This window comes from Acomys russatus, chromosome 15 (genome assembly GCF_903995435.1).
Source record: "Acomys russatus chromosome 15, mAcoRus1.1, whole genome shotgun sequence".
NCBI classification, from domain to species: domain Eukaryota; kingdom Metazoa; phylum Chordata; class Mammalia; order Rodentia; family Muridae; genus Acomys; species Acomys russatus.
In genome coordinates this window covers 60,964,169-60,987,194 of record NC_067151.1, presented here as the reverse complement: position 1 = coordinate 60,987,194, position 23,026 = coordinate 60,964,169, and the positions used below count along the sequence as shown (strand labels likewise).

At 50.3% G+C, this 23,026-nt stretch overlaps 3 protein-coding genes across 4 annotated transcripts in view; 2 read left to right on the top strand and 1 right to left on the bottom strand.

The window, feature by feature from the left end:
* Iqgap3 (IQ motif containing GTPase activating protein 3) overlaps positions 1 to 6,780 on the bottom strand; it is a 46,614-nt gene extending 39,834 nt beyond the window's left edge. Inside the window, exons 1-2 of the mRNA XM_051157441.1 lie at positions 6,687 to 6,780; positions 2,895 to 2,982 (exon numbers count right to left, since the gene is read on the bottom strand). Coding sequence (XP_051013398.1) covers positions 2,895 to 2,982; positions 6,687 to 6,723 — 125 coding nt within the window. The 5' untranslated portion in view covers positions 6,724 to 6,780. The remainder of the gene's footprint in view (positions 1 to 2,894; positions 2,983 to 6,686) is intronic.
* A 4,988-nt stretch (positions 6,781 to 11,768) lies between these two features.
* Positions 11,769 to 18,341, top strand: Ttc24 (tetratricopeptide repeat domain 24). Its single transcript, XM_051156923.1, has 10 exons — positions 11,769 to 11,786; positions 12,245 to 12,929; positions 13,108 to 13,311; positions 14,687 to 14,815; positions 14,920 to 15,032; positions 15,208 to 15,309; positions 16,506 to 16,603; positions 16,994 to 17,091; positions 17,903 to 17,993; positions 18,260 to 18,341. Exons 1-10 carry the CDS (start codon positions 11,769 to 11,771, stop codon positions 18,339 to 18,341), a joined length of 1,620 nt encoding a protein of 539 aa, XP_051012880.1.
* Positions 18,342 to 20,522: 2,181 nt separating this feature from the next.
* Naxe (NAD(P)HX epimerase) lies at positions 20,523 to 22,781 on the top strand. 2 transcript variants are annotated; one of them, XM_051157439.1, is made up of 6 exons: positions 20,530 to 20,730; positions 20,819 to 20,927; positions 21,032 to 21,142; positions 21,228 to 21,341; positions 22,113 to 22,260; positions 22,525 to 22,781. In XM_051157439.1, exons 1-6 carry the CDS (start codon positions 20,567 to 20,569, stop codon positions 22,725 to 22,727), a joined length of 849 nt encoding a protein of 282 aa, XP_051013396.1. In that variant the 5' UTR covers positions 20,530 to 20,566; the 3' UTR covers positions 22,728 to 22,781. The 2 variants fall into 2 exon arrangements, with proteins under 2 accessions (XP_051013397.1, XP_051013396.1); XM_051157440.1 differs by lacking the exon at positions 22,113 to 22,260 and having other exon boundaries at positions 20,523 to 20,730.
* The last annotated feature ends 245 nt before the right edge of the window (positions 22,782 to 23,026 follow it).

Below are 23,026 nucleotides of genomic sequence, written 5' to 3'. Positions count from 1 at the left end.
ACTAGCCAACCCTTTGCCTCATTCACCCCAGAAAGTCTCCCTGAGTGGCTCTCGTACCTGCTTGTCATGTTTGTTTGTTTGTTTTGTTTGTTTTTGAGATAGGGTTTCTCTGTGTAGCCTAGGCTGTTCTGGACTCGCTTTGTAGACCAGGCTGGCCTTGAACTCATAGCGATCGGCCTGCCTCTGTCTCCCAAGTGTTGGGATTAAAGGCGTGCACCACAGCACCCGGCCTCCAGCCCGTCTTTAAGGAGGTGTAGGCAGACTCTTACATGGCTGTGGAAGGTAACCTCTCACCCTGTCAAACCAAGTGGAGCCTGCCACTTCCCTCGGTCTGTAAGGTTCTGAAACCTTAGGTACAGAAAGCTCACATCTGCCAGGATGAGCCCCACCGCTCACAACTAACTCAGTTCTGAGGATAATGAGGGTATTAAGGGTCCTGTGGGCTGATGGAAGAGGGACAAGACAAGGAACAGAAAAGCACAGCTCTTAGACTCGGAGGCCCACTTTCCAACACATGTCCCTCAATTCACTTCTGACTCATTTGCATTCTGCCAAAAAACAAAACACAAAAACAAAAACGGAGGCCACATCACCGGTACTGGCAGCTTCAGCGGACAGCTGCCAGGCTCAATGAGCTGGTGATTCTGAGCACACTTGACTATAAATGCATTTTACTGCTGGTGGCCATACAAGGCAAGCACAGTGACTTCTTAGATAGAGTCTACAGACAGTATGTTTCCAAAGAGAGCTGGGCATACTTTGCTCCATGCCTCTCACGTTAGACACCTCATGTCCTGTCTGATCCCTCCTACCTTGCTTTTGGAAAACCCTAAAATAAGAGATGGGAACTGGGGAGATGGCTCCCAGTTAGGAGCACTGACTGCTCTTCCAGAGCACCTGGGTCTGACTCCAGCACCCACATGAGCTCATAACCATCCGTAACTAGTTCCAGGGGATCTGACACCCTCTTCTGGCTAAATTAATATTTTCTAAAGAAAAAGGGACTGGGGAAATGGCTCAGCAAGTCAGAGTGCTTGCTGCACAGGTACAATGGCCTGAGTTCAACCCCCCCCCCCCCCCCCGCACCCACACAAAACCACAAATCCCCAGGCATGACCACAAACACCTGTAACCCCACCAGCCTAACTCTCGGTTCAGTGACAGACCTTGTCTAAAGGAAATGAAGTGTCTTCTATGGAACCTGAAATTAATCAAGACTTTGTTTTGTAAACAGGGTTTCTCTGTGTAGCCCTGGCTGTCCTGGACTCACTCTGTAGACCAGGCTGGCCTCAAACTCAGAGATCCACTGGCCCCTGCCACCTAATCAAAGCTGCTAATGAAGCCTTTAAGAGCCAACATTCGGCCGGGTGGTGGTGGAGGTGGTGGTGATGGTGGTGGTGCACACCTTTCATCCCAGCACTTGGGAGGCAGAGGCAGGCACCAGTAAGTTGAGGCCAGCCTGGTCTACGTAGTGAGACCCCTGCCTTGAAAAAACAATAGATTAGAGCCTGGCGGTGGTGGAACACGCCTTTAATCCCAGCATTCAGGAGGCAGAGGTAGGCAGATTGCTGTGAGTTCGAGGCCAGCCTGGTCTACAAAGTGAGTCCAGGACAGCCAAGGCTACACAGAGAAACCCTGTCTCGAAAAACCAAAACCAAAACCAAAACCAAAACAACAAACAAACAAAAAACAAAGAAATCATAAAAGGTAAGTGTCACATGTAAGCTTTTATAGTCCCTTTTTGGGGAATAGTGGAGAGAAAGAGATTTCAAGATGGAGTTTCTTTGTGTTGCCCTGCCTGTCCTGGAACTCGCCCTGTAGACCTCACTGGCCTTAAACTCATAGAGATCCACCTGCCTCTGCCTCCTGATTAAAGGTGTGCATCACTACCATCTGGCTAGATATTTTTTGTTTGTTTTTTCAAGACAGGATTTCTCTGTGTAGCCCTGGCTGTCCTGGACTCACTTTGTAGACCAGGCTGGCTTCAAACTCAGAGTGATCCTCCTGCCTCTGCCTCCTGGAGTGCTGGGGTTACTGGTGTGCGCCAGTGTGCCCGGCTTAGATTTTTCTTTCTTTCTTTCTTTTTTTAATATTTATTTTTAATGTATACAATGTCCTGCCTGCATATGTGCCTGCCCACCAGGAGAGGGCACCCGATCCCAGTATAGATGGTTATGAGCCACCATGTGGTTGCTGGGAATTGAACTCAGGACCTCTGGAAAAGCAGCCGGTGCTCTTAACCTCTGAGCCATCTCTCCAGCCCTAGATTTTTCTTTGTGAGTAAACAGATTTACTTCCTTTTAGTTAAAATTTTCCACTGTACATATTCATTGTAATATAAAGGCAGATTTTTCTTTTTAGACAATAAGTGAAACTGGAAACCGGAAACCGGCCTAGTTCCTGATTTCCCAACAACTCACAGACATTAAGTTGGGTGTGGTAGGTAAACAGACACCCAAAGCCGTAGAGCTACCTACTGAAGGCTACGGGAAAGGATCTTTGGTTGGGATTTGCCTTAAAAACAGAAGATGTGCAAAAGAAAGGAAAGAAAACAGATGTTATTTTCCTTTTTCTGTTTTCTTTGTTTTGTTTTTTGAGATTGGATTTCACTGTGTAGCTCTGTCCTGGAACTCACAGAGATCTGCCTGCCTCTTCCTCCTGAGTGCTGGGATTAAAGGTGTGGCTTATCATGCCCAGCTTTGACCTTGAACATTTTTTTCCCTCCATTGGTTATAGGTGTGTGCGTCTTGCCTAGCTTAAGAGAGCTAGTTTAACTTGCCCTTCCTTGCAGCACAGCCCTTGTTTGTTTGCATTTCCTGTGGGAACGGGTGCCTGGAACAGAAGAGGTAGGAAAAGCGGGCCCTGAGGAACCCATCTTTCTGGACCCTGCTTACCGCTTGGCTTCCTCCAGCCGGCACAGGTACTGATAGGCCACATTCTGTCGTCTCTGCTCGTCCATCTCCTCAGCTGTGAGGCGTTCATCTACAGTGTGAGGAGAGATAGTGAAGGAACGCAGCGTTAGCTAGGGAATCCCAGCACCTGTGCCGGGCAGCTCACAGCTACCCATAAGCAAACAGCTTCAGGGGAACCAGTGCCCTCTTCTGGCTTCTGTGGGCACCCTTACACACACGGTGTATAGACACAGCACATGCATAAATAAAAATAAAATAAATGTTAAAACAAACAAACTCAGAGCCAGGCACAGTGGTGTGAGCCTTTAATCCCAGCAGCCTGCGACGCAGACCTCGGTGAGGGGCCTCAGGTTTGAAGTGGCCCCTCCAGGGCACAGAAGCACTCTCCGTCATGTCCTGGTTCTTTTTCCCTGTGTACCCATGGTCAGAAAGCACCCTTCTTTGCCAGAGACATTTCCTTCTCTCCTCTGCAGCCATCTTCCCATCCTTCTCCTCTTTCTCAAGCCTGCCTCACAAACTGCTGCGGTACCACCAGCGGCGCTATCCAGAGCCTTCCTCAGCTGGGAGTGCAGCCTCCCCTAGTACTTACTCGTCACTAAGTGCTAACTGCTCAAAGATGTGCCGCCACAGGTGCTCCCTTAGAAGCATGGCTGACACGATTAGCACAGTCATTCATTCACGGAATACCTCTATGTAGGGCCCTAGGCTAGGGAACCTCTACTCTTAAAATATAAGCCAGGCGTGACGGCACACGCCTTTAATCCCAGAGCTGGGCAAGCTGTCAAGGTCAGTCTACAGAATGAGTTCTGGGAAGCTAGATTTACACAGAGAGACCCTGTCTTAAAAAAGAAAAAAGGCTGGAGAGGTGGCTCAGTAGTTAAGAGCACCACCTGCTCTTCCAAAGGTCCTGAGTTCAATCCCCAGCAACCACACGGAGGCTCACAACCAACTGTAACATGATCTGAGATGGCCTTTGGACTACAGGTGTCCACGCAGGCAGAACACTGTATACATAATAATAAATAAATAAACCTTTAAAAAACAAACAAACAAACATACAAAGATGGGTGCTGGAGAGATGGCTCAGCACTTAAGACCACTCACACTGCTCTTCCAGACGACTTGAGTTCAATTCTCCACACCTGTGTGGTGTTTCATACCTGTCTGTAACTCCAGCTCTGCCTAATGCCCTCTTCTGGCTTCCACTGGCCCCAGATATGCATGCAATACAAAAGACAGGCATGCAAGCAAAACAGCATACATGTTGAGAGGGTTGGGGGACACAGAGACTACTATCTGTTGGGGATTGGCCTTACAGGCTGTGTGTTCAGATGCTGATTTCTATGCCCAGAGACCACGTTACAGTTGGGAGTGGGCAATGCCATCATTACTGAAGAATTCCCCTGCATCAATGTTATGTAAAGAATGCTCCCCAATTTCCTCTGATTGGTTAATAAAAAGCTGAACAGCCAATGACTGGGCAGAGGAGACAGGAAGACTAGACTTCCAATCCCAGGGATGGAGAGAAAGAGAGAGGAGGGAAGGAAGAAGAGGGAGGGAGGGAGAGAGAGGGAGGAGAAGGGAGGAAGAGAGGGAGGGAGAAACAGGGAGGGAAGGAGAGAGAGAAGGTGCCATGAGGACAGAGCAGAAGCAGGCACATGGCTGGGAGTAGCCACACTAGCATAATGGGTTAGAATAGAGGCGTGCCCTCTGAGTATCTGCCCAGTTATGGAGCTTAAAACTTGTTGAATAGCCAGGTGTTGTGGCACACACCTGTAATCCCAGTACTCAGGGAGGCAGAGGCAGGTGCATCTCTGTGAGTTCAAGGCTACCCTGGTCTACAAAGCGAGTCCAGGACAGCCAATGCTACACAGAGAAACCCTGTCTCAAAAAACCAAAAACAAAAAACAAAAAACCAAAAAACCCAAACAAACAAAATACAAAAACCATGTTGAATAAGTCAAATAGGTCTTTGTGCCAATTATTTAGGAGCTGGGCCGGTGTTAAAAAAGGGCCCTATAGCCGGGCGGTGGTGGCGCATGCCTTTAATCTCAGCACTCGGGGGGGGGGCAGAGGCAGGTGGATCTCTGTGAGTTCAAAGCCAGCCTGGTCTGCAAAGCGAATCCAGGACAGTCAAAGCTACACAGAGAAACTCTGTCTTGAAAAACAACAACAACAACAAAAAACAAAAACAAAAAAAACCCCAAAACCAAAACAAACAAACAAAAAAAGGCCCCTACTAATACCATAATTCAACAATTATTAGGAGAGAAAAACACATAAGGGAACAACTCCAACCCAAAGTGAGGGGTGCAACTATAGGCCATGAATAAGACCTCAGGATAAGCAGAGGAAGAGGAAGAAAACTGTTCTATCTGACCGGCAGGGAATGACAAGCAAAGTTGAAGCAGGGACAGGTGACCCAACAGAGGGATCCACACTACACACTCTCAATTAAATGGACAAGGAGAATTTTAAAAGATCCCAAAAGTAACACCATTATCTTTTTCCCCCCTGTAGCTCACCTACCGAGGAAAGTAATCTTCAAGTTAAACAGAATTGTAGACAGCACCCTGACCTCCAAGCTCAAGAACAGGGAACACCTTAAGGGAGATAGCATTCCTAGTCTGCCTTAGCCAGTCTTTACACCTCTCAGTCTCTCTCTTTTTCATGGGAAACACGATATAAAATTAAGCACAGGATGAGGGAAGGTTGTGTGCAGGCACTACAAACAAATAAGCTCAGAGGACATGCGAGAGACAGCATGGTCGGTTTGTCTTTGACAGGGCACTACAGTCATTTTTACTTTTTATCCTATTTCCTCATCTTGTATATGCTGCAGTATGACTTCAGGAAGGGCTGGGCTTATTTGAATTGGCAGTTATTAAAGCTCAAACCCACAGACACACTTCCAAACACAGATTTGAAAGTGCCGGCCAACGGCAGAAAATCCGCGGGTTCTCCTGAGGGAGTGTACAAGGAACAAGAGTTGGTTGTTCAAGTGTGGAAAATAGACCAGTAAGTGAGTGACATCACCTCAGAGTTATGAGCTAGGACTCAATGAAATCAAATGGGCGGGGTCTTGAGCAAGCTCGAGCGTACCACCCACCCACCCCAAACAAACAAAACCCCCAAAACAACCACTACAAAATAGTTTTCCTGGAACTAGCTTTCCTTTATGAGATGGGTGGACACAGATTTTGCTCTGTGTGTCCTAGTGGAGAAAGCGGTTTTTTGTTGTTGTTGTTGTTGTTGTTTTTCCATTCAGCCGATCAGGTGGAATGCTTTCAAGCCAGCCCTTCCCACGAACCTGAGTTTCTCTCTAAGGCAGCAGCAGAGTTTCAGGTAGCCCAAGCTGTCCTCTGTGTACTATGTAGCTAAGAATGAACATGAACTCTTGACCTCCGGCCTCCACTTCCTAACTGCTGGAATTGTGGAGTGCGAGCCACCAAGCCCGCCCTCCAGGCTCTGCATTTTAAATAAGTGGCCAGGCAACACGTAGTTTGTCTCAATGCGGAATCCCATCCCGTGGCACCCTTTGGCAAGTACAGTCACTGCTGGATTTTAAGAGGCATCTAGATCTTCTGCATTCCCCGACCCTGGGGCCCCAGAACCTGGGAATAGGGAGCGCGCCCTTTGAAGGTTCTGCAGCCCGGTTACCCTGCGTACATTTCAGCCCACTCCTCACTAAGCCCTGCTCGGGGCAGCCACTCCCACGAAGGCTAAGCCCCGCCAGTAGCACCCGCTCCACCCTCAGATCCTTCCCGCACTCACAGGCTGTCCGAGCCCGGCCTGTCCCACACGGCTCCATGTTCCTTCTCCTGCCAATTTTGAATCTCCCGCCGCTGGGACACCACCCGTCACTACAGTCACACCGGAACGGGATGCTTCCGGTAGCTCTGCTGGGCATTCTGGGCTTTGTAGTTCCTCTTACAGGTGGCAATTCCTTTGGTTGCCCTTTCTCCAAGTCCCGGCTGCTCAGCTGGCTTTTTCAAATAGTCCTTGCCGCTGCCCTTCCTTTCGTTAATCTATCCCACTTCCTATAGAATTCCTGGGACTGCCCATGTGCTACACGGAACTAGGTGACAAATACGGGGATATACACGTTCTAGACTAGCGCTGTTATGGCATCAAGAGATAAATACAAAGTCAAAAAGCTTGCAAGTCAGTGCTGCGCAGACGGGGAGATCCACTACAGTGGAGAACAGAGACCTTCCTAGTGGAGGTTTCGCTTATCTTAAGACAGGAAAGAAAAATAGACCTTATTAAAAGGACATAGGAAGGGAATGGGGCCTCTCATCATGATCAGCAGTTAAGACCATTGGCTACTCTTTCAGAGAATCTGGGTTCAATTCCCAGCACCCACACGACAGCCCACGCTTATCTGGAACTCCAGCTCTAGGGGAACCTGACATCCTCACAGAAACATGCATGCAGGCAAAACACCAATGCACATGAAATAAGAATCCCGAGTGCTAGCCGGGCATGGTGGCGCACGCCTTTAATCCCAGCACTCGGGAGGCAAAGGCAGGCGGATCGCTGTGAGTTCGAGGCCAGCCTGGTCTACAAAGTGAGTCCAGGATGGCCAAGGCTACACAGAGAAACCCTGTCTCGAAAAAAAAAAAAAAAAAAAAAAGAATCCCGAGTGCTGAGATTAAAGGCATGTGCCACCATGACCGGCCCAAATAAATTATTATTTTTTAAAAAATACTTTACCAGGTGTTGTGGTGCTCCCTTTCAATCCCAGAAGAGGCAGAGGCAGGCAGATCTCTGTGAGTTCAAGGCCAGCCTGGCCTACAGAATGAGTTCTAGGACATCCAGAGAAATCCTGTCTCAAAAAACAAACAAAAGGGGCCTAGAGAGATGGCTTAGAGGTTAAGAGCATTGTCTGTTCTTCCAAAGGTCCTGAGTTCAGTTCCCAGCAACCACTTGGTGGCTCATAACCATCTATAACGAGACTTGGCGCCCTCTTCTGGCGGGCAAGTGCACAGGCAGAGCACTGTATACATAATAAATACATCTTAAAACAAAACTTCCTGCACAATTAACAAAATTGATGTGCTGATTGCCTAAAGAGACAATAGACTTTAAATAAGAATGATACAATATGAAGAATGAACACGATCACAACACACTGTATACATATATGAAATTGCCAAAAGAAAGGAAAAAGAGCTTTTTACTCTCTCTTCTTACTTTTCCTTCTCTGTCTCTGTCTCTCTGTCTCTGTCTCTGTCTCTGTCTCTCTCTCTGGGGTACCCCTGCCCCCTTTCCTTCTCTCCCCATGCTTATTTAATAAACTCCTCTACAACATTTAAAAGAAAGAAAGAAAGAAGAAAAGAAAACATTTGAATTACAATGGACAGAGCCAGGTGTGGTGGCACATGCCTTTAATCCCAGAACTCAGGAGGCAGAAGCAGGCGGATCTCTGTGAATTGGAGGCCAGCCTGGTCCACAAAGCGAGTCCAGGACAGGCAAGGCTACACAGAGAAACCCTGTCTGGAAAATCTAAAAACAAACAACCCCCCCCCAAAAAAAACCCCAACAATAACAAATTACAGTGAACCATAATTAAGACTTAAGTGTATGTGGGTCTCCCAGCCTGGCCTTACTCCCCCTTTTCCAGATATGAACCTTCGATGTGGAATGAAGTGTTCCACTTTTGTGTGTGTGTGTGTGGTTTTTTCGAGATAGAGTTTCTCTTGTAGTCCTGGCTGTCCTGGACTCTCTTTGTAGATCAGGCTGGCCTCGAACTCACAGTGATCCGCCTGCCTCTGCCTCCCAAGTGCTGGGATTACAGGCGTGCGCCACCACCCGCGGCTTGATTTGTTCTATTTTGAAGTCAGTTTTGTCAGACAGTGGGATGGTGAGCCCTGCCTGCTTCCTGGTTCCACTTGGTTGGAGAATTTCTGTCCATCCTTCTACTCCAAGGTGGTGCCCGTCCTTAAAGGAGGATGTGCTTCTTGGCAGCAACAGCTAGATGGATTTTATTTCTTGATCATCAGTTCAGTCAGTCTGCGTCTTCCGATTGGGAAATTGAGGCCACTGATATTTAAAGTTATTGTTGAAATATACGTGTCAATTGTGATCATCGTGTTGTAGATTTTTGGTGCTGCTTGTATTCTCAGCGATATTCTGTGTTTTAGTAATTACGGAAGGAGTTGCCAAGGTGTGGTGGATACGACAGGGAAAAGAATTGGATGCTCGTTTGGAGATGATGGCATTACTGGGAGGAAGCTCAGGATGGTGCCTAAGAACGCTTTCAGCCTGATTACCCTCCTTAAGGGAAGCCTGATGCGTATGGGACCATTTGGGCCTAGCTGGCCTGGTTAGGCTACACTAGCACCTCAGGCCAGAGCAGAAGCTGCAGCCTGTCTGGAGCACAGAGACGGCACCGATACAGGTACCAGGCCTGCAGCAAAGCCTGCATTAGCAGCTGTGGTCAGTGCATCAACTTCAGGAGTCTGTGTCTGGCGATGGCCTTTCTACTTTCAGGTGCAGCCACTGATGGATTGGTGGGCTGGTGAGTTAGTGAACCCTGGTGACTATCCTCCCATCAGACAAAACCTGGAGGTTACAAAGTGCGGGACGAGGGGGCTCCTCTGCTCTCCAGGCCTCTGTCTACCATCACCTCCCATCCCATTACCAACTGTAAAACTGCCACATAGTGCACTTTATGTATGCTTGGGAGTATGCACATATGTATGTATGTATGTATGTATGTATGCAGGGCAGTGTGTGTGCACATTGAAAAGGTCCACATCTGGGATAGTCTATGCTTCGTTAAAGCTTGTGGTCACTTTGTAACAGATGGAAGAAACTCTTTGGCCTGCCACCTCTTCTTTGAAAGGGGAGAGACTGAGCAAGGCATGGTGGCACATCTCTGTAATGCCAGTATTGAGGACGCTAAGGAAAGAAGATTCACCTACCTTTTTTTTTTTTTTTTTTGGTTTTTTGAGACAGGGTTTCTCTGTGTAGCCTCGGCCATCATGGACTCGCTTTGTAGACCAGGCTGGCCTCGAACTCACAGCGATCCACCTGCCTCTGCCTCCCGAGTGCTGGGATTAAAGGCGTGCGCCACCACGCCCGGCTTAGATTCACCTACCTTAAAATTAAATTAAATTAGCTGGGTGTGGTGGCGCACACCTTTAATCCCAGCATTCGGGAGGCAGAGGCAGGCGGATCGCTGTGAGTTCGAGGCCAGCCTGGTCTACAAAGCAAGTCCAGGACAGCACAGCCAAGGCTACTCAGAGAAACCTTGTCTCAAAAAACAAAAACAAAAACAAACAAACAAACAAAAAAGGTGGGGGGAGAATAGATGATCTTTGTGTGACTATAACTGATCAATAGTCCCATGATGCTTTGCTATGTTACTTGAAGGAACTCGAGGGCGTGTCTGTAGGGGTGAAGAGGCTGACTAGGAAGGGGAATAAGCCTCAGGTGGCTGTGTCTGAGCACTGTGAGGGTTCTGCACCAAGATAGGCCACCACAGCTGTCACTCAAATGATTACCTGGGAGTAGAGGGTGCCCAGGTGTCTGGTAACACAGTTCTCAGCTAAAAGCTAGTAAGAAGTAACTGAAGCCAGAAGAGCCATTCCAGAAAAGCAACTGTGGAGAAAAAAAAAATAAAACCAGTACAGAGGTAAGAAGTCCTGTGGTGCGGTCCCCAAGACTGCGGGAACAGCCGGGAATGCCTCAAGGTTAGAACCCTATGAAGTCAAGATTCCATGTGTTTATAGAAGCAGTTCTCCTTCATTTTTCCTCCCTCTTTCCCCCCTTCTCGTCTTCCCTTTCTCTCTCCCTCCCTTTCTCCACCACTAAGCTAAATCCCCAACCCCAGAACAAATTTCTTTGAAAAGAGGCATCCCTTCTGAAAAAGAGAAAAAGGAAGAAGAGAAGGAGGAAGAAGAAGAAGAAGAAGAAGAAGAAGAAGAAGAAGAGAGAAGAAGAGAGGGAGAGAGAGAGAGAGAAAGGTGGCTTTTCTGCACTTTTCTATTTCCTGGGAGGTGAGGGGGTCCAGGCTGTGCCTTTCCAGGAGAAAGACCCCTGCTGACGAGAAGAATGTGTCTGAAATTAAGAGGTCTCTGAGGACCAGAGTAGGAACCAACCCACTGACAGGAAGTAGAGGAGATGGGAGGAAGGGCATAGTAAACACAGACAGGCCCTCTCCTGGACACCAGCTTCCTTATCCTGTTCAGCTTTGAGCAGCCAGGGCTAGGACAGCTCCTGGCACACACTGGAGCGGACTGCGCTGAATTTCCACTGGTTTGTAAAGCAGCAGCACCCAGACCACAAGAGGGCGGCCGCATGCAGAGATGCCATGTGTGAGAGGTGAGAGTGTAGCCCTGTGTGTGCTGTTTGGTTTTCATGTGTTGTGAGAGTCTTTATATGTAGTCCTGGCTGTCCTGGAACTCACTCTGTAGACCAGGCTGGCCTCAAATCTCAGAGATCCGCCTGCCTCTGCTTCCCAAGTGCTAGGGCGTGTGCCACCACAAGTGCGTGCAGAAGCCAGAAAGGGAAGTCACAGTTGACTGAACTTAGTGAACTTTTAAAGATAAATTCATTATTTTTATGCACATGTTTTTTGTTTTTTGGTTGTGTGTGTGTGTGTGTGTGTGTGTGTGTGTGTGTGTGTGTGTGTGTGTGTGTACACCAGATGCTTTGGATTCCTTGGAGTTGGAGTTACAGATGGTTGTGAGCACTGTCTGACCTGAGAGTTCAACTAAATTCGGGTCCTTTGGAAAAAGCAGTAAGTGCTCTTAACTGCTGAACTTTCATCGAAGATTTAATTGCCTTCAACTCATTCCCAGGCTAGTGGAAGACAAGAAAGTCAGCCTTTCTAACCCTATGTGATCAATGCAGCCGGTGGTACAGGTCAGTGGCGGAGTGCTTGCCTTGAATGCTGGCTTCAATCCCCAGGACTGGGGCTGGGGGCTGGGGGCTGGGGGAGGACTTAGGGAGAAAAATCCAAGAAAATTACAGAAGCTTGGCAGGGACTTTTTGTTTGGTTGGTTATTTTGTAACATGGGGTATGGAATTCACAGAAGTCAGCTTTCAGAAAGTTACTTGGTCTGAGTGCTGACAAAGACCTAGGAAGAGTTCTAAAAAAGAGTTGGAGTCAAAATGCTGCCCAATGGGACACAGGAAGCAAGGTGAGAGGTCAGAGGAAAATTCTTGGTCCCAGGAGATCAGAGGTACAGTCAAATTTCCCTTGAGGGATCCTGCTGGAAGGGTGGAGGTGGGGGGTGAGCTAAAGCTGACATGCTGACCCCCTCTATTCCCTGGTGTCAACCTTGACTCTTCTTCTCCTGTTCCTGAGGAAGAGCCACTAGAAGCTTGAACCTGTGCCCAAACTTTCAAACTGCAGGAAGAAAAAGGAGAAAAGAAAGTGGCTACAACAAGAAGCCAAGATCCAGACGCTCACAAGGGCTGGCCACAGGGCCCTGCAGGCTGCTCAGACTCAGGAGGCCTTGGGCAGATTCCAGAAGGCTTTCTTGCTAGCCTCCAAGGCCCCATCAACCAGAGGTACCCCTGTTCTTCGAGCCTGTGCCTTCAACCTAGGGGCTGCCTATGTGGAGACGGGGGACCCAGCCACAGGTCTTGAGCTACTTCTGAGAGCCCATCATGAAGGGAAGTCCGAAGGCTGGTGTCACGGTGACCAGTGTTTCAATGTGGCTCTGGCCTATCATGCTCTTGGTGACCTGACTCAAGCGTTAGACTGGTACCGCAGGGCCTTGGGCTGTCACCAGCCACAGGGTGACCGTGGAGAAACACAGGCAAAAATGGGAGCCTGCTACCAAGCCTTGGGATGGCCTAAGGAAGCAGCCTCCAGTTTCCAGGAAGCAAGCCGGGCCTACGCCCATGCAGGCCAGCTCTGGGATGCAGCCCTGGCCCAGGTGGCTGCAGTGAGGTGTATGTTGAGCAACGGGCAGCATGGACTGAGTGACGTGCTGCAGGCTCTGGAGGAGAGCTGTAAGCTTGCTGATGCTGACCGGAGCAAGGACCGGGGACTCCTGGGTGAGCCTCAGTAAAGATGGTGTGGGATCTGAGGAGGTGCTGAGCATAAACCCGGTGGGGTGGTGCTCTGAGTGCTGGGAGGGGGTGGGGAAAGCTGGAGGAGTGGGTGAGGGGCTGTACCTGTACAGCCTTAGCTATGGCTCATCTGACTATTGGCGGCTTTGGCTATACTTTCCAGGGCCACTGTACAACGATCTAGGCATGGGTTACTTCCAACTCCAACTGTTCCCTCTGGCAGTAAAGGCCTTCCTGCAAGCCCTATCCCTGTGTGGACAGCCAGCAGAGCAGGCAACAGTGCTTCGAAACCTTGGAATGACCCATAATGTCCTTGGCAACTATCAGGAGGCCCAGGAATTTCACCAGAAGGCCGCCAGTCTACATGGTGGGTGCCAGGGGCTGGGGAATGGGGCCAAGACTAAAGGATTAAGAAGAGGTTTCAGGGGGCTGGAGAGCTGGCTCAGTGGTTAAGAGCACTGACTGCTCTTCCAGAGGTCCTGAGTTCAATTCCCAGCAACCACATGATGATTCACAACCATCTATAATGAGATCGGGTGTCCTCTTCTGGACTGCAGGTGTACATGCAGGCAGAGCACTGTATACACAATAATAAATAAATCTTAAAAAAAGAAAAGAAAAAAGAAGCGGTTTCAGGACTAGGCATGTCTGTATCTATCTATCTATCTACCTATATTTATCTAGCATACAGCCCAGCACCACATAAGCCAAGGGTAGCCGCCGTGGCCAGCTGTAATCTCAGTCTCAGTAGGTGGAGGCAAGAGAATCAGCTTAAAGTTATCCTGGGCTACATATCAAACCCCAGGCCAGCCTCTGTTAAATGGTAACCTGTCATAAAAGAAAAAGAATAAAATGTTTTCAATAAACGTGGTGGCACACCAGGGTCTGGGAGCTGGGAGGGGACTGGGGAGCCTGGAGGAGTGGGTCAGGAGCTGACTCTGCACGGCTGTACCCAGCAGTCCTGGTGGGTGGGTTCAGAGGCCGGAAGTGCTGCCCCGAATCTCCTTCAGAAGCAAACCGGTTGCTTTTCATCTCATGTGTGAGTTTCCATTTCCACACATAAAAAAAAGGGACTGTACGGGGCTGGCGGGGTGAGGGCTCAGCTTGTAAAGGGTACTTGCTGCCAAGTTCACGCCCCAGAACCCACGTGGATGAAGGTCAGCAACTATTCCTACAAGTTGTCCTGACTTCTACCTGTGCACACCCACATACCTACAGAAATAAATGTGAAAAAAAAAAATTAAAACAGCAGAGAGCTGGGGGCTGTGGCTCTGTGGAAGCACTTGCCCGGTACACATGGGCCATGGATTCCATTCCCGGCACTGCAAAAACAAACAAGCAAAAAATAAAACACAGCGTCCACATCACATAAGTGGGGCTGCAGTGGTGACACGGTTGCCTAACCCCAAATAGGGCTTTCAAAGGTATGGCGGCACACACCTTTAATCCCAGCACTCTAGAGGCAGCGACAGAGCTGTGAATTCCACCAGCCGGTCCTACGTAATGCGAATGTTTTGTCTCAATCTATTAACGTAACCTTGACTGACTTATTTGGCTTCAACTGCCTAGGGAGGCATTTGGGGGTATAACAAGGTGAGAGAGGCTCAGACCTGGACAGCTTAGGCCTTTGGGGGTCACCTAGATGCACTGAGACACACTGGACTCCTGGGACCCTCCCTTGCTGGGGGCAGGGTCTCAAATGCTATCAAGTCCCTACTTGAATGGATGTGTTCTGATTTCAGGCTCTGTGGGCCAGCGGTGGGAGCAAGGACAGAGCTTTCTCGGCCTGGCGTTCTCACTGAGTCAGCGGGGAGACCACAGGGCTGCCTGGGACAGCTATTTGCACGCTCTGCAGGCTGCTCAAGACACTGGTAAGAATGAGGGGATAGCTTGGAACTCAGGGAGTAGCACCCAAAGACTGCTATAAGGGTCTGTGGAGCAGGCAACGTGAAATCTTTTACGCTGTCTTCCTTAGGAGACGTGAAGGGACAGTGGCAGGCCTGTGAGGGCCTTGGGGCAGCTGCAGCCAGACTGGGGCAACATGACCAGGCCTTGAAATACTATAAGGAAGCCCTGGCCCTGTGTCAGGTGAGACCCTCCACGATGGCCTCTGACCTAGAGAAAGAGGCAGTCTGCCCCCCAGTTCTGGGGTTGGTGGCATGGCGGCAGGACGCAAGGGGAGGAATCAGAGTTTTCGTTCTTCGTTCTTTCTGTCCGCGGGCCGAACCCATCTTCAGCTTCATCCACTGTCCGCTTCTCCCAGCAGGAACCAGCTTCCATACGAGAGCGGCTTGTGGCCAAGCTGGCAGATGCTCTGCGGACCTGCTTGGCCCAGGAGAGGCTAGCCCAGGCTCCTATCTTGATAGTACGACACCTGAGACCAGGAGGTGGGAGTGGGGGATGGGGGTGGAGCGGGGCGAGTTGCCCAGAAAGGATGTTCTCAGGGATGCTAAGCTTAACTGCTCCGGTGTTCATCTGCCCCTGGGCTTGCATGAGGGATGTACGTATATCAGGTTGCGGGGGGGGGGGGGGGGCAGGGGGTCCTGGAGGTGGGTGAAGATTGTGGCGTACTCTCTGCACAAGGGTTGTCTCAGGACTGGCAGAGTGGTAACAAAGTCCCCGTTGGGTTAAGGCCCAGGAAGGCCATCTGTGTGAAGATTTGGGAGGCTGTTGTTGGGTGCAATTCTCTAAATGACCACAAGATGGGGGTGTTGCTCCAAGAAAGCACCAGGAGCCAACTGGTTGGCAGGGCTTCTCAGGTCCCCCTAGACTCTGCCTCCAGCTCATTTTGCTTCCCCAGTCTCTCTCCACAGGCCCCCAAATGCTTTCCTCCATAGGAAACTTTCTCTCACCCCAAAAATTGAAACGTATGCTTTATTATAGAGATTTAATGGATTGAATGCCCTCTTGTTTTAAGACCCACGGCACTATAAAATCTTCAAGCACAGTTGAATAAAACTGAAGCAGTGGGTGTAATTCAGTTGTAGAATGCTTGCCCAGCATATGTGAGGCTCTAGGTTCAGTTACCATATAGGAGGTTGGGGAGGGGTAGTTATCCTGGACAGGCAGAGGCTTACATTAAAAGTCAAAAGCCTTTGGCTCCAGCCAAGGTCTTCAACCAACTCTGACAGTTCAAGGAGGCTCTGGGCATGACTGAGTAATGGTCAGCTTGGATGTATAAGTCTGATTTCTTTATTTTATTTTTTTTTCTGAGACAGGGTTTCTCTGTGTAGCCTTGGCTGTCCTGGACTCACTTGGTAGACCAGGCTGGCTTCGAACTCATAGTGATCCACCTGCCTCTGCCTCCCAAGTGCTGGGATTAAAGGTGTGTACCACCACCACCCAGCATAAGTCTGATTTCTAATGTAAGATTTATTAGGCAAACCTTTATAGAGCAGAGGGCCTCACTTCAGAATTTGATTCTTAGAATGCCCCTGCACTGTCTCCAGCAAGTAAGTCTGTGCAGGATACTGTGGTTCCCCAGGCAGCTGAAAGGACAGTGATAGCCAGGTAGCCATCCCCCCCCCCCCCATGCTGTGCTCTGTACTTCCCCATTCCCAGCCCTCTGCTCCTGGAAGGCTGCAGACTTCATGGAAGGCCTCCGTGGTGGCAAGGACCTCAGCCAGGGTACAACGCAGTGCAGAAGATACTGGGGACAGGTGAGTCAAGCAGGCCCGAGTAAGAAGAGAGTAAGCTGGCCAGGGCTGGGGAGCTGGCCACTGGGGTGGGAAGCTGTCCACTGGGGTGGGGAGCTGGCCACTGGGGTGGGGAGCTGACCACTGGGGTGGGGAGCTGGCCATTGGGGTGGGGAGCTGGCCACTGGGGTGGGGAGCTGGTCACTGGGGTGGGGAGCTGGCCACTGGGGTGGGGAGCTGGCCACTGGGGTGGGGAGCTGGCCACTGGGGTGGGGAGCTGGCCACTGGGGTGGGGAGCTGGCCATAGGTGAGTAGCTGGCCAGGGATGGGGAGCTGGCCAGGGGCAAGGAACTGGCCACTGGGGTGTTCCACAGACCGGCCACATGCGGTTTCCTGTCCCTAAAAACATTTCAGCAGGTGGGAGGATGAAGAGCCAGAGGAGGGCTGTAAGAAGAAAGAGATGGAGGGGTTGGCAAACATCAGCACTGTGTTGGGACCGCAGAGACAGGACCGTGAGTGGACAGAGGAGTGGGAGAGGGAGAAGCATGCCCCAGGCCTACAGTCGGAACTCCCGCCTCACTTTCCTGGTCCTCCCACCTGGGCCTGCCACCCACCCCTGGCTCCCGAGGTGACCAAGCCTTGCCTGCAGCAGCCTTCCCACATTTCTGCTTCTTTCTTGAGGGCCTGGCCTGTGTCCTCTGAGCCCTTCCCAGATGTGTGTGTGTTCCCTCCTGCTGCCTGCCTTTCATTTCCTGTCATCTTAAACTTTGCATCTTAGAGCACAGGGTTTGTGGAAAGCCTGCTCCATGTCATGTAGGGTGTTGGGCCTTATTTTTTTATTTTATTATTAATTTTGGTTGGTTTTGCTTTTCTGAGACAGAGTTTCTCTGTGTAGCCTTGGCTGTCGTGGACTCACTTTGTAGACCAGGCTGGCCTTGAACTCACAGAGATTCGCCTGCCTCTGCTTCCCAAATGCTGGGATTAAAGGCGAGCGCAACCACACCCGATTTAGGCCTTCTTCTTAGGCTGTGCCTCAAAGCTCTCAAGCTCAGGCAGCCAAAGAGCTTGCTATTTGGTCATCTGGCTTGAATTAGTGATGCATTATCAGCATGTTTCCTTCTAGGCACAGGGAATCATCCTATTGTCACTAGGTGGCTCTGTTTACCAAGCACCTGGCTTGTACAAGGCATCCTCCATGAAGGGGCCAATACACGCCTAGATATCCACCCCACTGTCCCCACCCCTGCTTCCTCTTTCCCGCTGTGTTGCCTGGTTATGAAGAGGCCTGCGACGAATGTATCCAACCCTCTCCACCCGGCTCAGGAGCCACAGCTCATCTTCTGTCTGGAGGCCCAAATCCCAATGGAGTGAAGCACCCAGTCATCTCGGCACCCAACAAGCTCCAAGTCAAGCGGTAGGTCCTAGAGGAGGGGTGGAGGCCTGGAGGATGGACTGCCCAAGTGGAAGAGGTAGCTTGTGATTTTTAACTGAGCATGACCACTGTTGGGTTGAGGGAAAGAAGGATCTCGTGCTTGGTAGTGTCCCTGGCTCCCACATGGCCTGCCTGCTGGCTTGTGAAAAGCGGAGTCCTAAAGAAAATAGGGATGAAAAGCCTCAACCAGGGAGGCAGCCTCCTGTGCTTCTCCAGTGGCCAAGGGTGGGCCCCTCTGTCTCCTTTAGGTCATCCAGATGGACCAAGGAAAGCCTCAGCAGGAACCCCCAGAGGACACGCACCCAGTCTGGTTTCTGCACAGTCATGTGACCTGTACTGGCTAGCCACAGCCCATGCCCCTACAAGAGCTTCCCAATATACACATTAGGGGCTTTGGGGAGGAGCCTCTTCAGCCGGGTATAGACGTGATGTTCCTGAGCAGCCAGGCCAAGGGTTCCGCTGGCTTGGCGTTGGGAGTCTCTTTGCTCCTCTTTCGGAGGCTTTAACTGAATAGAAAAAACTGGAAAATGGATAGTGAACACTGACGCTTGCTTTTCTGGATTAGGATGTCAAGATGCCTAAGGCTTTTGGCCAGGTCTGTGCCATGGACCATCTCAGTTGGGTATAGGTTCTCAAAACGTCAGTGCACAAGGATTTGGCAAAGTGACAAACCCACGAGTGAGTTTAGGTCTGAGCATATTTTGCAGGCAAGCAGTCTAGATTTTTATACATATTTTTTTGAAACAGTGAGTGATTTTGTGGCTACATTTTCCCATGGAGTAGATTCAAGGGAGTCAGTGAAGCTATCAGGCACACACAACACAGTACAGAATGCAAAGTAATAGTGTTGTCATTTTTGAATTAGCAACTTGAAATGAAACAATACAGGGTACAAAATACACAATAAAGACGTCATCACTCTTAAGTTATTGGCTTGGTATCAGTATGCATGTGCCCTCTTTGTCAAGGGTCAGTGTTCTCTCATTAACGGAACTTATGCCCAACACCTATGTGCCAAGACAGTTTTTCTTACTTCTCCTTTCTAATATCTGAGCACCACTATCTGGAGCTTTCTGGAACACTTTACTTCTTTTTAAGTCATAATATAAATTATTAGCTAATAATTCATTCTTAGCCATGTTTGTTTTAATAAGTGGAGAAGACCAGCAGAGCTTGGCGGTGAACTCTGGGGCCTGAATGGTCCCTGGCTGCAGTCCCATGTTAGGACGCTTCATAGCAATGTCATGTTTGAAAAGTCCTGGTATGGGAGTAAGGTTAGGAGAAAGAATAGAGACAGAATATGCTAACACAATGAGAAAAAGGAAAGCTACAATCAATTACTCCTGGCAGGAACATCAGACCCATTCCAGGAGGCTCTCCCGGGGCAGGGGTTGTCACCTCAGGTGGTACAACAGCATTTGTCACACAGACTCCTCCGGAGGGGTCATGACAGGTCTGTAAATCACTTCCTAGTCTAGATGACTTTGGGACCATTGACCTTCTCCCTGGCCCCCTCTCCATGTGGTAGACAAGAATGCCATACAACAAAAGACATGAAAGAGCAGACACTCCAAGGACTGTCCCCCATAGGATACCTGAGGTCACAGCAACCATAATGATCCATAATGATGTTATGACTTTTTTTTTTTTGAGCACTTACAGAGATTTCCTCACAGGAGTGCATGAGGAAAAGAGAGGGCTGGCCATGGTGGCAGAGGCCACCACTCAGAAGGAGGCAGGAAGAGCAACGCTTCTAGGACAGCCTGGGCTACATAGCAAGGCTTTTTCTCAAACAACAACAACTAGGGAGGCTGAGGCTGGCAGATCTCTGTGAGTTTGAGGCTAGCCTGGTCTACATAGCAAATTCAGGCCAGCCAGGGCGATATAGTGAGATGCTATCTCAAAAAACAATAAACTGGGCATGGTGGCGCACACCTTTAATCCCAGTCACTATCATAGCCTTGCAAAGTCTATTTTCTACATCAAATAAGTAGAAGTACACATGGCAGAGGCCCACAAGACGACTCGGAGGGCAAGGGCAATGGCAGAGGCCCACAAGACGACTCGGAGGGCAAGGGCATTGCTGCCAAGGCTGCCAAGGACGCCCACATACTGTCCTCTAACCTCAATTTGTGCATTAGGGCACGTGCAGGCCTCCTCACCCCACCCCCACACTTCTAAATGTTTTTTAAAAAATAGGCCTAGAGGGTGGTCAAAGATATTCCCTAGAAGAGATGATAACTATTATAATTAAAAAAGAGCTGCGCATGACGGTACATGAGTGCAATCCCACTTCCCAGGAAGGAAGCTAAAGGCAATTAGAACTGCTTCGAGTTCGAGGCCACCCTGGGTTACATAGCGAGGGAAGCATATTTCTGTGCCTAAGAAGTTATGGAACTCTTGCTACACTGGGGGAAAGTGAGAACTCAGGGCGGAACGAAGGTGCGCGGAACGCCTGGTAGCCTCGGACTCGGAACCTACTTCTTGTTACAACCGGCGCTGGGGGCAGGGCGGATCCTGCGCATGCGCCAGGCGGTCGACGCTGTGCGTGCTGAATGTCCGGGCTGCGGGCGCTGCTGGGGTTCGGGCTGCTGGTTGCGGGCTCGCGCCTGCCCAGGATCGCGAGCCGGCAAAGTGTGTGCCGGGCCGGGCCTACCTGGTGGGGACCGCAGCGCCGGGCTTCAGAGACCATGGCGAGCGCCACCGTGAAGTACCTGAGGTACGGCCGCGCTCTCCCGCGGGGGCGGGGCGGGGCAGGCCGTGCCCTCAGCACCCCAGCAGCGGACTCAGGCCAGGACTTCCCTCAGCCAGGAGGAGGCTCGGGCCGTGGACGAGGAGCTATTTAACGAATACCAGTTCAGTGTGGATCAACTCATGGAGCTGGCCGGGCTGAGCTGTGCCACGGCCATTGCCAAGGTAGGCGGCACAGCGCGAAGCCTTTGCGAGGAACGGGTGGTGAAGTCCCGGGCAGCGGAGCAGACAGCGGTGACCGCCGCCCCTTTGCACCTCTCTGCCTTCAGGCTTATCCCCCCACGTCCATGTCCAAGAGCCCCCCTACTGTTTTGGTCATCTGTGGTCCCGGGAATAACGGAGGTGACGGCCTGGTCTGTGCGCGACACCTCAAACTTTTTGTGAGTATGAGAACGGGAGTCTTTGTGGCAAGGGGTAAGGATTCTGGGATCGGAGATTGAATAAGCTGCTTTCCTTTTCAACTAGGGTTACCAGCCAACTATCTATTACCCCAAAAGACCTAACAAACCGCTCTTCACTGGGCTAGTGACTCAGTGTCAGAAGATGGACATTCCTTTTCTTGGTGAAATGCCCCCAGAGGTAGGTGGCTTGATAGGTGCCACTGCCCTTCCCCTCATGTTTTCAGACCAAGCTAGCCTATTTAGTGCCTGTCTGCCATAAAAAGTGCTTTCTGAATAAAGGGGTGCAGAAGCACCTCCACATTGTGCGACTTCCCAGCACCAGCAGCTCCAGGCACTTGTATTCTGCAGTCAAATGCCTGCCCCCCAGCGTGCATTTAACGGTGATCTGGCTCTCAGGGCCTCATCCTGAGTCTTTTCTGTAGATGCATGGATTTAGGGGTGGGAGATCTGCAGTTAAAACAACAAAAGCTTAGTCTATAGACGGAGATGCTGGCAGGCAGAGAAGTGGTTTGCCCAAAATCAGAATTGGACCAGAAAGCCGGGCGTGGTGGCACACGCCTTTAATCCCAGCACTCGGGAGGCAGAGGCAGGCGGATCGCTGAGTTCGAGGCCAGCCTGGTCTACAAAGTGAGTCCAGGATGGCCAAGGCTACACAGAGAAATCCTGTCTCGAAAAACCAAAAAAAAAAAAAAAAAAAAAAAAAAAAGAATTGGACCAGAAGCGGACTTTTCTGGCTTCCAATCTCAGGCTCCCCTACGTTGTCAGCCCCCCCTCCCCAGTGGCAGGCAGGCACTCAGAACAGAAGCTATGCCTGGCTTCACATTGGCCTGGATGAGTGACTCTGTGCTTAGGAAACAGCTATCCGCATGCCTCTGTGCTCTGTGGGTACAGGGACAGCACTCCCTGTGTGACAGCAGTTCCTGACACTCTTCTTCCTGCTCTCCTACAGCCCATGATGGTTGATGCGCTGTATGAGCTGGTAGTGGATGCCATCTTTGGCTTCAGCTTCAAGGGTGATGTTCGGGAGCCATTCCATAGCATCCTGAGTGTCCTGAGTGGACTCACTGTGCCCATTGCTAGCATCGACATTCCCTCAGGTGCCGGGTCTTCAGGTGGCTGGGGGACTGGGGCTGCTACCTAGGGGACTTAGATTCTTGACCCACAGTAGAGACCAGGTCTAAAATAATCTGAATGTATCCTTCCATGCCTCACACTAGGGCTTGGGAGCAAAGTTCTTGCTGGCCCTGTGGGAAAACCCAAGCCCGATAGTACATGGGACTGAGAGTTCCTTAAGTGGGGCCTGAGGGCTTTGCCTCCTCTTTAGGCCTTCCATACTCGCTCATACTGCATTCTCTCTCCAGGATGGGATGTAGAGAAGGGAAATCCTGGTGGAATCCAACCAGACTTACTCATCTCACTGACAGCACCCAAGATGTCTGCAGCCAACTTTACTGGCCGATACCATTACCTGGGGGGTCGTTTTGTACCACCTGCTCTGGAAAAGAAGTACCAGCTGAACCTGCCATCCTACCCGGACACAGAGTGTGTCTACCGTCTACACTAAGGGAGGTGGGCGGCCAGGTTTCTTAATAAAGACTTGTTACCCTCTCTCTTGAAACTGGAGTCTCTGGACTTAATCATTATCAGTGGGTTATGCTTTCTCTGGGGAACAGACGAGGCATTTGGAAGCAATGGAAAAGAACTCTGTTGCTACACCAGGTGTGCTAGCCCGCCTTCGCCCAGGAAAGTGTCTTCCTTATTTGTGATACCCAGGGAGGTAGCTCTAGACAAACTCAGCTCAGCATTGGAGCAAGGAATGGTGATGTCACCTGGGAGTGACCTATAGGCTTGAGGCCTAAGCTC